Raw genomic sequence first — 16,492 nt, 5'->3', positions numbered from 1 at the left:
TGTGCAGTAAAGGTTTTACATTTTAAAAAGGTAGTAAACGAAGTCCAAATGACTTGAAATTTTACCAGAGCTTACAAGATACATATATATACACACTGTAAAAGTTGGATGAGTTTTGGACAAGGGAAACCTCGTCGACTCATCAGTCCAGAACGTAAGAAAACTTCTCAAAATGGTTGAAATAACAACATTTACACATATCATCATGGATCTACAATTTCACCATCATGCTCATGCATTTTCTCACTAATAACTCATCATTCTTCAATTATCATAACATATAACCCTCTCAAGGGTTTTCAAGAATATAGCTTCCCTTCTCATGCGTCTAACATGTAGAGGTGTATGAGCATATGAGGAGTAGTGGAAAGTTTGAAGGAGTTCATATGCTTTCTTTCACCAACATTTTCGAAAGTCATAAGAGTAGAGAGGGGACTATCATGCTTCAATATGGTTCAATATACATGCGTATACATCATGAAAATATATATACGTAACATAAGAGGAGGATTGAGGTTGCTACCAACAAGATCAATGGAGGTGGAGTAGAAGATGATGCGTAGTATGCTTGGAGCTTGTGCTTGAAGCTTGGAGCACACTCGATGACTTTAGTGTGAAGGTAGAACACTTTTGGCTTCCTTAACTCTTTCCAAAAATGGTGAAACAAGGAGAGAAGTGTGGTGGAGTGAGGAGTGGAGGCTGCCGAAAATAAAGGGGGAGAAAGAGAAGAGGAGAGCTTGCTTTGATGAGGTGATGTGATGGTGTGATTTGCTTCATTAATGCATATCTTGCAGTAACTAAGATAATAAATGGTGAGGATGTCATCCTCTTAATGGTGCAGGAGAATGATAAGAGAGAGATCGATCAAGGGGGGAGGGAGAGAAGCTCGTGCATGTGCATGTGTGAGCTTAAAAATGGGGATTGTGTTGGCTAGATAGGTTAGCCTTTTTAGGGGAGTGGTTAATGGTGCGGGTGAGTCTCATTTAAGGAAGAGAAAGAGAAGAGTGTGAGGGAGAAGTAGAGACCGAGAGAGAGTGATAGGAGAAGAGAGATCGAGTGAGGGAGAGAGGGGGAAGAGAGATCTAGAAGAGAAGAGGAATCGAGAGGAGCAGAGAGATCGAGAGAGCAGAGAGGTCGAGAAGAGCAGAGAAGTCGAGAAGAGCAGAGAGATCGAGAGAGACAGAGAGATCGAGAAGAGAATGAGGGGAAGAGGAATCGAGGGGAGTGAGGGGAAGAGAGATCGAGGGGAGTGAGGAGAATTTCTCTCAATTATGATATTACTAATATCATAATAACAATGCATCAATAAATCATATGTGAATATTCTACCTCGTAAAATATTTGAAGGAATATTAAACTGAATTAACGTTCCGCTTTGCCCGATGATCGTTTCTTGGTTATTATTAATTTATCATACAACGATTAAATCCTAACATGCTCCTATGAATTTAACAGCTGCACGTTGGAGTTCAGAAATACCTGAAGAATTCAGAAGAATTCGTCAATCTGTCGCTGAACAGGTCAGCCAACTTCAACGCTCCGTTTGACCCCTCAAACGACCTCCAATCGTATTTTGTGCAGAAATACGACTTCTTCGTCTTCGAAAGAGCTTTCCGTGGCCGCCTGATTCGTCTGAATCGGAGTTCTGTGGAGGAAGTTATGGCCGTTTTACGGAGACTGCCAGAACTTGGTTTCCTGCGAAAATCTGACTCCAGCTCTGATCTTCTCGACTGTATCCCGCTCAGCTTTCACCGTTGGATGGACAACGATCTATGAAAGTCCCAAGAGAGAAATAAGCCCCACACGTTTTTCTTCCCTGCGCCCCACAGCTCTCAAAACCCTAATATTTTTATCAGTGTGTTTTCCTGAGAGCTGACAGCTGTATTTAAAAATAAAATTAAATACGTGTGGGCACAGAATTAGTGTAGGAGGCGTCTTTCTCTCCTTCTAGGGCTAGGAGACATTGGGCCAGTCCAGGGACCAGATACAAGGAATAAAGATGGGCCTCAAATAAATTAATTTATCTATGGTCAGCCCAGACCATAATTAATTTATAAATATCAGTTCATTCCACTAGAGAACCGATACTGACTTACCCCTTTATTGCCGGTGATGAGTCGGGGGCTTGTATTTAGACTTATTAAATCTCCGTATTTAAAATATCCGACATCCATTAATTAATTAGAGCTCTGACAGCTTAAATTAATTAATCTCTTTATAAATCCTTAAGCAGTACCACTCAAACTTTATTATTACGCCTGAACTTAATCAACCTGCAGGGTTTAGCGTAATAAACCTTATTGAGCTCCTTAAGGGGATGTCATTATCCTATACCGGATACGGGTACTAATACAGATAATCAAATATCATATATTAACCGCTATCACCCAAGATACAGAGTACTCGAGTTAGTATATAACTTTCACCCATAGTAAGTCAAAGTGATATACGAATTAACATATATATCTGAATACTTATTAGTATTAAGATCTTATAAGTCACCGAGATCTTGATTCTTCACTTAAGTCAGATAGAAGAATACATCTCAACTGTGGTCCTATCAATACGTAATGACGTACCAGTATAGACAAGTAGCCAAGACAAACTACTTCCATCTATACTGCAGCCTAAACCAATAACTTGTCCTAGAGTTATTTCGGCTGTGATCATATTATATCTCTTAAGGTTATTCCAATTATATGGTCTTCTGTGATCTACAACACACCATATAATCTACTTATATAGAGATAAAGAACATACATATGCAATCATGAACACAATCAGATAGGAGATTAGATAGTGAACTTAGGAAACATTGTATACAAGCATAAAACGTTCTTGCTTTCAGTATACAAATCCAACAATCTCCCACTTATACTAAAGCAAACTTTTAGTATACAATGCGTCTATTTACCAATCACCTAACAATATTAATATCACATAGACATTTCAATCAAAAATATAGGGCGAAAATATGTCTTTCAAATAATAGGATTTATAAGGCCCGCGAAAAATAATATCGCCTCCTATTAAACTCTCAAAATAATTCTTATCTCAATTATTCGCCCACGTGCATAATTCCTCTAGCTACTATTTAAACTCAATTTAAATACGAGCTAGGGCACAATTAGCTTCTCAAAATACGGGGTGTTACATCCTTACCCCCTTAAAAAAAATTTCGTCCCGAAATTTGAAATCTCACCTTCGGGAAACATTTCTGGATATTTTTCCTTTATTTTATCCTCCAATTCCCAAGTTGCTTCTTCTTGCCCGTGATGTCTCCATTGTATTTTGACCAAGGAAATTGACTTATTTCTCAATTGTTGGATCTTTCTATCCAACACAGCTTCGGGCCTTTCTTCATATTTCAGGTCCGGTTCAAGAGATATATCCTCTCGATGAATAACATGCTTCGGGTCAAACACGTATTTTCTCAATTGCGACACGTGAAAGACATTGTGAACATTCGCGAAATTTGGAGGTAACGCGAGTCTATAGGCAACAGGGCCTACTTTTTCCAATACGTCGTATGGGCCTATAAATCTAGGCTTGAGCTTTCCTTTTATACCGAATCGGTGAATCCCTCGAGAAGGGGAAACTTTCAAAAAGACTTTACTTCCACTTCAAATTGAATCTCTGTGCGTCTAGTGTCGGCATAAGATTTTTGGCGATCTTGAGCTTCTTTAATTCGTTGCCGAATTTGTCTCACAGTTGTGATCATTTCTTCCACTGCATCAGGTCCTAACACTTTTCTTTCTCCTACTTCATCCCAATAAAGCGGAGATCTACATTTTCTTCCATAGAGGGCTTCATATGGTGCCATGTTAATAGTCGTTTGGAAACTATTATTGTAGGCAAATTCAATCAGGGGTAACACTTGTTCCCATTGAGCTCCTCTATCTAACACTACAGTCCGAATCATATCTTCCAAAACTTGTATAGTTCTTTCGGACTGTCCATCCGTCTGTGGATGAAATGTTGTGCTAAAATTTAACTTAGTACCCAATTCCTTGTGTAAGCTCATCCAAAACCGTGAGGTGAATTTTGTATCTCTATCGGAGGTAATCGTCATTGGAACTCCGTGTAAACGTACTATCTCACGAATGTATATTTGAGCTAACTTTTCGGATCCATGTGTGACAGGAATCGGTATGAAGTGAGCACTTTTTGTCAATCTATCTATGATCACCCAAACGGCGGTATTCCCTTTATTCGACTTTGGAAAAGCAGTGACAAAGTCCATGGCAATGTGGTCCCATTTCCATTCTGGAATTTCTAACGATTGTAATTTGCCATAAGGTCGTTGGTGCAACGCCTTTACTTGCTGACAAGCTAAACATCGTTCTACAAACGAAGCTATGTTTCGCTTCATGCCTTCCCACCAAAATCTTGCTTTTAAGTCTTAGTACATCTTCGTACCTCCCGGATGTGCTGCGTAAGGCGTGTCATGAGCCTCGCTCATGATTTCATTTCTTAATTTCTCATCATTGGGTACACAGATTCTTCCCTCAAACATTAATGCATTATCTGCGGCTTCTTGGTATGACTCAAGCTTCTCGGTACGAATTTTCACTCGTAATCTTTCCAATTTTTCATCCTCTCTTTGCATACTAACAATCCTTGATCTTAGATCGGGGGTAACACTGAGTGTCGCCATGATCAAATCTGTGGTTTGCGGTGGAAATACCACTTCCAACCTTAACCTTTCAAATTCCCTGACCAAGTCATTCTCCTTGGTTAGGATACATCCTAACTTGGCTCGTTCCATTCTGCTCAAGGCATCTGCCACGACGTTGGCTTTGCCTGGATGATAGTTGATTTCACAATCATAGTCATTGACCAATTCTAGCCATCTTCTTTGTCTCATATTCAGATCCTTCTGTTCAAAGAAATATTTGAGACTCTTATGGTCGGTGTAAATTTCACACCTTACTCCATAAAGGTGGTGTCTCCAAATTTTCAGTGCGTGCACTACTGCTGCTAGCTCTAGGTCATGTGTCGGGTAATTTGCTTCATGTGGCCTAAGCTGTCGCGAGGCGTAAGCTATTACCTTACCCTCTTGCATCAGTACACAACCAAGTCCTTTCTTTGATGCGTCCGTATAGATAGTGTATTCCTTGTTTGCTTCTGGAACGGCTAGTACCGGGGCAGTGGTCAACCTCTTCTTCAATTCTTGAAAGCTTTGTTCGCATTCGTTTGTCCACAAGAATTTAACTTCTTTCTTGAGCAGAAGAGTTATAGGCTTGGCTATTTTGGAGAAATCTTGTATAAAACGACTATAGTAGCCTGCTAATCCTAGAAAGCTACGAATCCCGTGAGGTGTCGTTGGTGATCTCCATTCTTGCACTACTTGAACCTTGGCAGGGTCCACTTTGATTCCTGCAGATGAAATGACGTGGCCCAAGAAATTGACTTCTCGTAGCCAAAACTCACATTTGCTATACTTAGCATAAAGCTTTTCAGCTCTTAGCTTCTCTAGCACAGTTCTAAGGTGCTCTTCATGATCCTTCTCATTCTTCGAGTAAATCAAGATGTCGTCTATGAATACCAACACGAATTGATCCAAATATTCGTGAAACACTCGATTCATGAGATCCATGAATACGGCGGGGGCATTTGTTAATCCAAAAGGCATCACTATGAACTCATAGTGTCCGTATCTCGTGCGGAATGCTGTCTTTGGAATATCCTCAGGTCGTATCCTCAATTGGTGATACCCTGTCTTTAAATCTATCTTTGAGAAAGCGCGTGCTCCTCGAAGTTGATCAAACAAATCGTCTATACGTGACAAATGATACTTGTTCTTTAGGGTCACCTTGTTCAATTCCTGATAATCGATGCACAATCTTAAACTTCCATCTTTCTTTTTGACAAACAGGACCGGTGCTCCCCAAGGCGAAACACTAGGTCGAATGAATCCCATGTCCAACAACTCTTGTAGTTGCAACTTCAGTTCTTGCAATTCTGCTGGTGCCATCCTATATGGTGCTTTGGATATTGGTGCTGCTCCAGGTTCCAAATCGATCGTGAATTCCAATTGTCGGTTCGGGGGTAGACCTGGTAGAATATCGGGGAAAACGTCTTGATACTCCCGCACTATAGGTACATCTTCAATCTTTATTTGTGCTCCCTGTTCTTGGTTCAAGTATACTAAATATGTTGTCGCGCCCTTTTATTTTAGTATCTTGTTCGCTTGCACTGCAGAGATGATAGGTGTCTTCTTCCATTTTCTATTGATGGCATAAAAACATGTAGGTTCCTCGCCTGGTGGCTGGAATGATATCCGTCTCTGCTCACACTGTATCACCGCATGGTGTTCTGCTAACCAGTCCATTCCCAAAATGATGTCTGTGGTCCACATGCGCATAAGTCTCAACGTCTTAGCCTTAAGCTTAAGAGGTCCTAATTCGAATTCTAAGTTAGGACACACATGTGTAACGGTGGTGATCTTCCCTAAGGGAGTGGCTACCCTTAAGTGTAGCTGGACTGGTTCTACATTCAGCTCTAACGTATCCACACAGGTATATGAGATGAAAGAATATGATGCTCCCGTATCAAAGAGAATAACAATGGGTACACCTTTCAGTTCCCCAACACATGTTAGGTTTCCTTGATTCTTATCCTGATTCTTCTGATTGATAGCATACATCCTTTGATATTGCGGTGGTCTTCCTGCCTGCGGTGCAGGTAGCTGCTTATGAGGCTGATTTGGGCGGCGAAAAGGTTGTTGCTGTAGTGGTTGAGGTAGAGGAAGAATTCCTTCCATTGCCCTGAGCTGTGGGGTTGGAAACTGATTGGGTCTTCCTCCACTCATCCCCTGCTGTTGGTTGGGGCACTGGCTCGAGTAATGTCCGGGTTTTCCACAAGTGAAACAATTTAGGTTTCCAGCTCTGCACACTCCTGTGTGTAACTTGTTGCACTTAGGACAAGGGGGTATCCCTCGGTGTCCGGGGTGTGATGTAGCTGGTCCACCATAAAATGATTTATCGCCTTTCACGAATGGAGGCTGAACATTCTGGCCTTGCCATGGCTTTTTACTCTCATTCCACGATTTTCCCATTTGCGTTTTCTTTTCTGTCCTTGGTTAGAGTAGGGAGTGTTTGATGCTTGCGTGTATTGAGCTGATGGAGGCACTGGTGCATGTGCCGCTTTCTCTGGCTGCATTGCTAGCTCCATATCTAGAGCTCTATTCAAGGCCTCGGCGTAGGAAAGTGCCGTTTGACTTGCCAATACGACTCTTATCTCTTGTCGCAGTCCGGCGCAAAACAACTCGGACATCTTCTCATCTGTATCCACTCTATACGGTGCATAGCGGGCCAGATCGCAGAATAGTCGATCGTACTCCACTACAGTTTTATTCCCTTGCTTTAAGGTGGTAAACTCCATTTCCTTCTTTTTCCTATAGCTTCTGGGTATGAACTTCTCACACAGAGCAATCTTAAAAAGATCCCAAGTGAGTTCATCTAACTGCTCCGGGGCCATAGTTTTCTGCTTTGCTTCCCACCAATAGTCGGCGGTTCCTTTCAGCTGGTAAGACATGCACATAAGACGTTCTGCGTCGTTGCATCTCAAAAATCGAAAGATTCGTTCCATAGCACGAATCCATTCTTCCGTTTCGGCAGGGTCTCCCGTGCCTGCGAAAGTCGGTGGGTTCTGTCTTAAGAAAAGTTCTTCCACCCTCCTATCTTGAGGTGGGGGTGGCGGCGTAGGTTCTCTGGGTTCTTCCTCATTCACGGGTACATTTCTGTACACTTTTCGTGGAGGCATTATGGCAATCTACAAGTTTGGGTCAAAAGATAAGTTCCTCTATGTGACAAGGCTTCTCATACTCTAGTCTCATAGCCGAGTAATTCACAACATATCATGCATCTCATATATATATATACATATACATTATCACATAGAAAATACTCAATGCATCAAAGTACTCGGTTTTCAATCAATGTACACAAATTGTTAATAACAATGCATCAAAACAAGTAATCACATTTCTCATTTAGTCAAAAATGGCCACTTTGGCCCATCATGTATATACCGAGAAAATTGCCTCAGCGAGGTCTTCTTTTGTACAAAATGTATACTATGATCTATAAACTGCTATAGGTCAGTACAAAGTACTACTCTGTTAAAGACCTAGCTACTGCATCAACACTGCGTCTATGTACAAGCAGCCCTACCACTGGGTACAGATACTATCCGTTACCCGTGTACTATAGGGGCCTAACAAAATAAGTACAAGCCCTGGTCTGGGATGGAACTATCCATTGCCAGCCAAATCTATGGGCTATCTAAACAAAGCTACCATATATATATGCATATATACTCAAAACTAGTGTATCAATACCATATCCAACCATGATCTCTACCATCACCCCAGTTACCATCGTCACTCCCATCCTCCGAAGCATCATTACCATCGTCCTCTCGAGCATCACCCAATCGAGGCACATAAGGCACACCGTCCTTACTGTTAGAGTCGGCACGGTGGAACGGGTCATAAGCGGCTCTCTCCCGAATCGGGTCTCCTCGAGGAACGTCTGTCTCGAAGGCCAAGCCCATGCTAAGAAGATCCAGGGGCTGTGAGGTGAGGGTCCCAACAACCGGGACTGATCCCGCGTCGTCCTCTGGGTCTCTAGCCATCCCCGGGGGTCGTGAAGGCCCTGGTGCGAATGGGTCAACATCGGCCATAGCAACCTCACCCTCTCCAACAGTAGGGAGGGGAGGAACAGGAAAGGTCTCACGGATGGGGCTCATCAGCTGCTCAGTGGTATCAATGGCCTCAGTGGTGTCGATGGTCATAGGGGTAACAAAGGATAAATATACGAAAGTCGGGGAGTACATCCCGGGAGAATACATGGGGTAGTGAGGGTCCAAGACATCCATAGGAGAAATCTCTTCCTCGGGCAGAGTGCCCTGAGGAAGTGAAGGAATAGGGTCATCAATCGGCTGGGAGCAAAGGAGCTCTAGTCCCAATGCCATAACGGAATCCTCAGTCTCAGGAAGACCCTGAGGCTGGCTCTCTGCCTCACCCTCTCGGGTGTCACTCTCCGTCAGATAAAAGTAAGGTGGGTTCGCATACATCACGAATCGGCTCAACAGAATGGATAGGTACTCCAAAAATCGCACCTCAAAACCTCCCGGTGCCAACGGGCTATAGAAGTCTGGGGCGATGAAATGACACCAGGCCTGCCAGTGGGGTGGCATCCTATGTGGTAGTATCTGCATGGCCTGCTGGGCCGTGACCCCGTACTCTACGGCGTCAATCCACCTGTGGTGGAAGCGGGCTAAGAACTCTCCAATAGTCTCGTGGTGCTCCATGGTACAGTCATAGAAAGCCTGTACTATGTCGAATCCGTCTGCCATGCTATGAACAAAATAATAACTCGTGTTACTCAAACTGAGTCAAGAATGACTTACTCGTTTATTACTCAATAACATACTTGTCTGTCGGTGTTCCTCTAGGATTCTCGTAGTGCATTGGTATCAACATTGATTCCAATAAAATTTCCACCATCTTACTTATCCAGTCAATCAAAACCAGATATCAATAAAATTGCATCATGCATTAATCATGCTTCTTTCTTAACTTATAAATATTGCTTTCTCATCAACTTAATCAATTGCATAACTCATGCTCATAAGCAGCTTTAAACTTAAACTTGCATACCTCGTCAAGCTGGCGGAGATGGGGTGTTGGCTCTTGTCAGTGACATAACTCTTTTAGTCTAAGACTCTAGCTTAGACTCAATTAAGAAGAAACTCTATAAGAGATTACTCTCAGAGCAGACGAGCTGCTCTGATACCACTCTGTCGCAGCCCGATATAGCCAGTGATAGCGTATACCAAGTATCGTACGACTAATAAAAGAAATAGTGAAAGAAATAGAAATACATCTTGTATTAGCGGAAGCATTTGCAATTTACTCATTTTCAAGAAAGGTTTTAAGACCCAAAATAATTACTCGCTTGGGTGAAACATAATAAGCAGTTGAAACTTAGCAAGGGTTTAAGAAGTATTTCCCTTATGGGATATTACAGGCATAAGCAAATTAAATAAAGTTTCATCAGAGTTGTGCAGCGATATGCGTTACTATATGTATGAAGACATATAGCAGGGAGTTCAAATTCTTATAGAGTCAAAGCATATAAAGATAAATATGAGGTATAGGAAAGACACAGCCAACTGACAATTCCAACAGCCTTCACCCATCCTCGCGCCAAGCCAAACCTGCACATTTAGAAATACATGCAGGGCTGAGTACCAAAAAGCACTCAGTGAACTCATGCCGGAAATAATTGAAATGTTGCTCTTAGAGCTATATGTCAATCTTGCCCTTTTCAATGCATCAACAAGATTTTATGAGATTTGAAATACATGTTCATATTTTTCTGTCATAAACTCATTTGCATCATCATAATAATATCATTAGTCTGCAGACATTATATATTCTCGGTATGTGCCAACTATGAGAACTCATATAACATATATATATATACTAGGTGAAGAGAAGGAGGCCTCCTTCAAATCACCGTGACCGGCCGACTAGAGACGGCTCACGATCACCTCTGCGCACAAAACCTTTACTGTCATATAAATCAGTTAAAGGCCGATATCTTGCATCATGATCATAATCATGTCTTTCATAGAGGCAACATACCATATCTCATTCTCATCAATAATAAATATGGCAAGTTGACAATTTTCATAATACTCATCAATAATGCTTCAACATGCTTCATTTTCTTAAGATTCATCAATAATGCTTCAACATGCTTCATTTTCATAAGAATTTACATTTGAACTCATTATCATGGTAGCTAGCCATAATAGAGTTAGAATAAAGCCCACCTGTCTCAGGGGTCGATGACTTAACGCTCAGAGTCGTACTAACGCCGGCCGTCACTCGAACCTTTGGTGGCGCACGTGGTTTAGATTGCCATGTGACAAAATAAACTCTAGTTAGAAATTAATCTAACTAATATCTAATACTTATACTTGCATCAATGCTTAATCTCATCTTATAACTTCTCCACTATTTACCCAATTGGACCTCCCAATTTAATTGGATATCTTATCCAATTAAAAGACTCTCAATCCTAGGTAAATAGCATCATATAAATCACATAGTCATTCATGCTTCAAATTACTCAATTAATCCATATAATATATATATATGAATTATCTCAATACTCAAGTGACTTAAAAGTCACTCTATGAACTGAAATCTTTTCCTTGTAAATAAATACTCAAATATTCATGTAAGCTTTGGAAAATATATAAAATTTTCTAGTAGCATTTTCATGCCATAACATGGTGTATTTATCCACCAAAACTTTGAAATCCTCAAAACAATTTCAAAGTAGAAATTTTCGGACTCTTCCAGTTTACCATTCTGCTTTGCCTCAACTTTAAAGAATAAACTGTTTTGACTCAGAAATCTCCTGGATTCGAGACTTACACTGTTGAAAACCTTTCTGAGTCTAGTTTTATTTAAAAAAAGTAGAGTGAAAAACTCCAAGTGGTTTAAGAGATATGGGTGTTTTCCCACAGTCTGCCAGATTCGGCATTTTTGCACGACTGGAAGCTAGGATTTTTGAAAAATAGTAAACGTTGGCCGAATGGGTTTACATTTTACATGAATCTGTATAACACCTGTATATTTCTTCCATAAACATTTAGGAGGCTGAATATGTTTGGAAGTCACTGAAAAGTGTGACTCAAGGGACTGCCTTTCTAGATTTTCGGCGGAAATGTGCAGTAAAGGTTTTACATTTTAAAAAGGTATATACATATATATACACACTGTAAAATTTTGATGATTGTTGGACAAGGGAAACCTCGTCGACTCATCAGTGCAGAACGTAAGAAAACTTCTCAAAATGGTTGAAATAACAACATTTACACATATCATCATGGATCTACAATTTCACCATCATGCTCATGCATTTTCTCACTAATAACTCATCATGCTTCAATTATCATAACATATAAGCCTCTCAAGGGTTTTCAAGAATATAGCTTCCCTTCTGATGCGTCTAACATGTAGAGGTGTATGAGCATATGAGGAGTAGTGGAAAGTTTGAAGGAGTTCATATGCTTTCTTTCACCAACATTTTCGAAAATCATAAGAGTAGAGAGGGGACTATCATGCTTCAATATGGTTCAATATACATGCGTATACATCATGAAAATATATATACGTAACATAAGAGGAGGGTTGAGGTTGCTACCAACAAGATCAATGGAGGTGGAGTAGAAGATGATGCGTAGTATGCTTGGAGCTTGTGCTTGAAGCTTGGAGCACACTCGATGACTTTAGTGTGAAGGTAGAACACTTTTGACTTCCTTAACTCTTTCCAAAAATGGTGAAACAAGGAGAGAAGTGTGGTGGAGTGAGGAGTGGAGGCTGCCGAAAATAAAGGGGGAGAAAGAGAAGAGGAGAGCTTGCTTTGATGAGGTGATGTGATGGTGTGATTTGCTTCATTAATGCATATCTTGCAGTAACTAAGATAATAAATGGTGAGGATGTCATCCTCTTAATGGTGCAGGAGAATGATAAGAGAGAGATCGAGCAAGGGGGGAGGGAGAGAAGCTCGTGCATGTGCATGTGTGAGCTTAAAAATGGGGATTGTGTTGGCTAGATAGGTTAGCCTTTTTAGGGGAGTGGTTAATGGTGCAGGTGAGTCTCATTTAAGGAAGAGAAAGAGAAGAGTGTGAGGGAGAAGTAGAGACCGAGAGAGAGTGATAGGAGAAGAGAGATCGAGTGAGGGAGAGAGGGGGAAGAGAGATCTAGAAGAGAAGAGGAATCGAGAGGAGCAGAGAGATCGTGAGAGCAGAGAGGTCGAGAAGAGCAGAGAAGTCGAGAAGAGCAGAGAGATCGAGAGAGACAGAGAGATCGAGAAGAGAATGAGGGGAAGAGGAATCGAGGGGAGTGAGGGGAAGAGAGATCGAGGGGAGTGAGGAGAAGAGAGATCGAGGGGAGTGAGGAGGGAAGAGAGATCGAGGGGAGTGAGGAGGGAAGAGAGGTCGAGGGGAGTGAGGAGAATTTCTCTCGATTATGATATTACTAATATCATAATAACAATGCATCAATAAATCATATGTGAATATTCTACCTCGTAAAATATTAATATCACATAGACATTTCAATCAAAAATATAGGGCGAAAATATGTCTCTCAAATAATAGGATTTATAAGGCCCGCGAAAAATAATATCGCCTCCTATTAAACTCTCAAAATAATTCTTATCTCAATTATTCGCCCACGTGCATAATTCCTCTAGCTACTATTTAAACTCAATTTAAATACGAGCTAGGGCACAATTAGCTTCTCAAAATACGGGGTGTTACAACCTTGAATCCTTTGTGAGCTGCGAAGGTTAAGAAGAGTCTGACTGCTTCCAATCTGGCAACTGGGGCAAACGTCTCATCGTAGTCGATACCTTCTTCTTGACTGTAACCTTTTGCTATGAGTCTTGCTTTGTTTCTCACAACATTTCCTTTTTCATCTTTCTTGTTTTTGAAAATCCATTTCAAACAAATCACCTTTGCATCGTCTGGTCGATCCACAAGCTCCCAAACTGAATTCCGATTGAATTCATTGAGTTCTTCTTGCATTGCGATGACCCATTGAGTGGACTTCAAAGCTTCTTCGATATCCTTGGGCTCTGTAGATGATAAGAAACAGCTGAAATTCTTATCTTCGTCGATGCAGTTCTAGTTGATATCAAAGACGAGGTTGCACATTGATCTTCGAGTCTTGACACCGTCTGATGGTTCTCCAATGATGTTCTCCTTTGAATGGAGGTCAAACCATCTTCGATACTTCTTGATCTCTTCTGGTGATGGTGGGGCTTCTTCAGTCAGAATGGTTCTGAAGTGTTGAGCACCTTCTGGAGCAGGGGAGAGTTGAGCTGGAGCTGCTTCGGCATGTTCAACTCGTTCTTCGGCAACTGGAGTTTCCCCTTGACTGATGCCATCTGCATTGGCTCCAGTCTGAGCTTCAGACCTTTGACTGATCTTCTGATACTGAAGCTTCTCAGTATCTTCATCTTTTCCTGGTCCCCACATCAAGACAGTAGAAGACTCGGTGTTGTCGATTTCAACCTTGGAAACTTCAGTGTTCTCAACACATCTTTCAGTTTCCTGTTTCCTGAAATCATCTGTAGACTCATCAAAGACAACATGTGGTGTTTCTTCAACACAAAGAGTTTGAGAATTAAACACTCAATAGGCTTTGCTGGATCGTTCTGTTCCAGAGTATCCAAGAAAGGATCCTGGATCAGCCTTGCTATCGAATGTGTTTAATCTCTTCTTATCATTGTTGTGGATGAAACACCTAGAACCGAAAGCATGAAAATATGCAATTGAAGGCTTCCTGTTCTTCCATAGCTCGTATGGAGTTTTTCCATATCTTTGAGTGACGAAGGAGCGATTCTACGTGTAGCATGCGTTGTTGACTGCTTCGGCCCAAAACTTCAAAGGGAGTTTTGATTCGGCTAGCATCGTCATTGCTGCTTCCTTCAAAGACCTGTTTCTTCTTTCTGCAACTCCGTTCTGTTGAGGAGTTCTTGCTGCAGAAGTTTGATGAATGATTCCTTGTTCCTCACAATACTCACGAATGACAGTATTGTGGAATTCAGTCCCACGATCTGACCTGATGCTGATGATGTTGACTTCCTTTACGACGCTCAGTCTTCTCAGCAGCTTTGGCAATTCCACCAGTGTCTCTCTCTTGGTGTAGAAAAAGATAACCCAAGTATATCGTGAATAATCATCCACAACAACTAAGGTGTACTTCCTACCGTTGTAGCTTCTTGGAGGGATTGGGCCAAATAGATCCATGTGAAGTAGTTGAAGAATTCTTCTAGAGGAGTGTCCTGACTTTGACTTAAATGACGTCCTTGTCTGCTTTCCTCTTTGACATGCTTCACATTCTTGCTTCTTCTGGAACACAATAGAAGGCATACCTTCTACCAGTTGATGTTTAGCAAGCTTGTTGATCGTCTTGAAATTGAGGTGGTTGAGTCTCCTGTACCACAGCCAGTTGAGCTCCGAGACGACGTAGAGACTTCCTATCTGAATCCTTTCATAACCAGCTTTCTTTGATTGTTTATAACAGTGAATTCATCCTTTTTTTATTTTCACTGTGAAACCGATGTCACAAAATTGATTCACAGACAACAAATTATGTTTAAGACCAGAAACAAAGCTAACATTACTGATACTGACGTTACCCATGTTGAGCACACCATAGCCTTTTGTTTCTCCGATTGAGTTGTCTACGAATGCAACTTTGGATCCAGCTTTCTCAACATACTGAGATAGATATTCTTTATAGCCCGTCATGTGCTTCGAGCAGCCGCTATCCAGATACCATGTCCTGATTGAAGCTTTAACTTCTTCCTTCGTTTTATGTTTCCTGTTTTTGACCTGCAATGAAGAGTTAATTTAGGTACCCAATCAAGATTTGAGTCCTTCAATGTTAGCTCGAGTTCCCTTTGGAACCCATATCTGCTTCAGAACTGGTCTTGGTGATCTCTTGCGCTTTGCTGGTCGTCTGACTGAAGTAGTTGGCGCTTCAGTTGGCACATGAGCATTCTTCTGTTGAGCTTTCCTTTTGAAGGCAACACTCTTGTAGGAGTTCTATCTGATGAGTTGTTGAGGTCTTCTTTGCTCGATGAAGTATCTTCCTTGAGATACTCGAGTCATTCCAGACTGATGGAGACTTGACTGATGTCGTGGAACATGAGTCATATGATGTCCAGTTGCTTGTCGTCGTGGATGTCGCTTGGCTCGTCTGGACCCATCATTGCTTTGTCTCCATGGATGTTGTTCTTTCTGAAACTGAACTGACTTCAGTTTCTGACTGATGTAGTTGTTCTTCCCCCTGGGCTGGTGAGGAAGTTTCTTCTTGATTCCTGATGTTCCTTTCCCGATCTTTGACTGAAATCTGCTTTCCAGTCTTCTCAGTAGGATGATCTGGTTGGGGGCCTCCTTTGCTCGTCTGTAGCTCCGAGGAGGTGGAACATTTGTCCTTGCCATCAGTTTGCGTTTGCAAACTTCATCCATATCATGATCTCTTGATTATTCTGATGTGGTGTTTTTCAGAATTATCGTCCTTTGCATTGATCATGACATTCTTTCCTTTATCAGCTGCAACCTTTCCTCCAATGCTTTCAACAAGGCCTTTTGATGGAAAGTTGCTCATCATGGGAGACTTCATCATGCAGTCCTTGACTGTTTCTTCCAGTTTGTGATTGAGCCTCTTGATTTCATGAGATGCTTTATCATATTCTGAGTTGGAGATTCTGAGCTTTTCTTCCAGTCGACTGTTCTCCATGATTAGCCGATCAAGACAAGTTTCATTCGGAAAGTAGATGATTGTCTGATTTTTAGCTCGTTCATCATTGATCTCTTTTTCCATTTTCTGATTGTACTTGAGGAGATCTTCGAACATTTTTCTCAACTGACAGTGATCAATCATGAGCTG

General features: G+C 41.4%; 1 protein-coding gene across 1 annotated transcript; it reads right to left on the bottom strand.

Annotated features, from left to right (window-relative positions):
• Positions 1-6,993: 6,993 nt before the first annotated feature.
• Positions 6,994-7,767, bottom strand: LOC131008146 (uncharacterized). The gene has a single exon (XM_057935040.1). It carries the CDS (start codon positions 7,765-7,767, stop codon positions 6,994-6,996), a length of 774 nt encoding a protein of 257 aa, XP_057791023.1.
• Between the last annotated feature and the right edge of the window lie 8,725 nt (positions 7,768-16,492).

The sequence above is a fragment of the Salvia miltiorrhiza genome, chromosome 2, assembly GCF_028751815.1.
Source record: "Salvia miltiorrhiza cultivar Shanhuang (shh) chromosome 2, IMPLAD_Smil_shh, whole genome shotgun sequence".
Taxonomy (NCBI): domain Eukaryota; kingdom Viridiplantae; phylum Streptophyta; class Magnoliopsida; order Lamiales; family Lamiaceae; genus Salvia; species Salvia miltiorrhiza.
The sequence above is the reverse complement of the archived record's forward strand: the minus strand, read 5'-3'. Positions and strand labels throughout refer to the sequence as shown.

What these genes read in the sequence shown, in the direction of transcription:
- LOC131008146 (XM_057935040.1), bottom strand. Translation starts at nt 7,767, where the DNA reads ATGCCTCCACGAAAAGTGTACAGAAATGTACCCGTGAATGAGGAAGAA.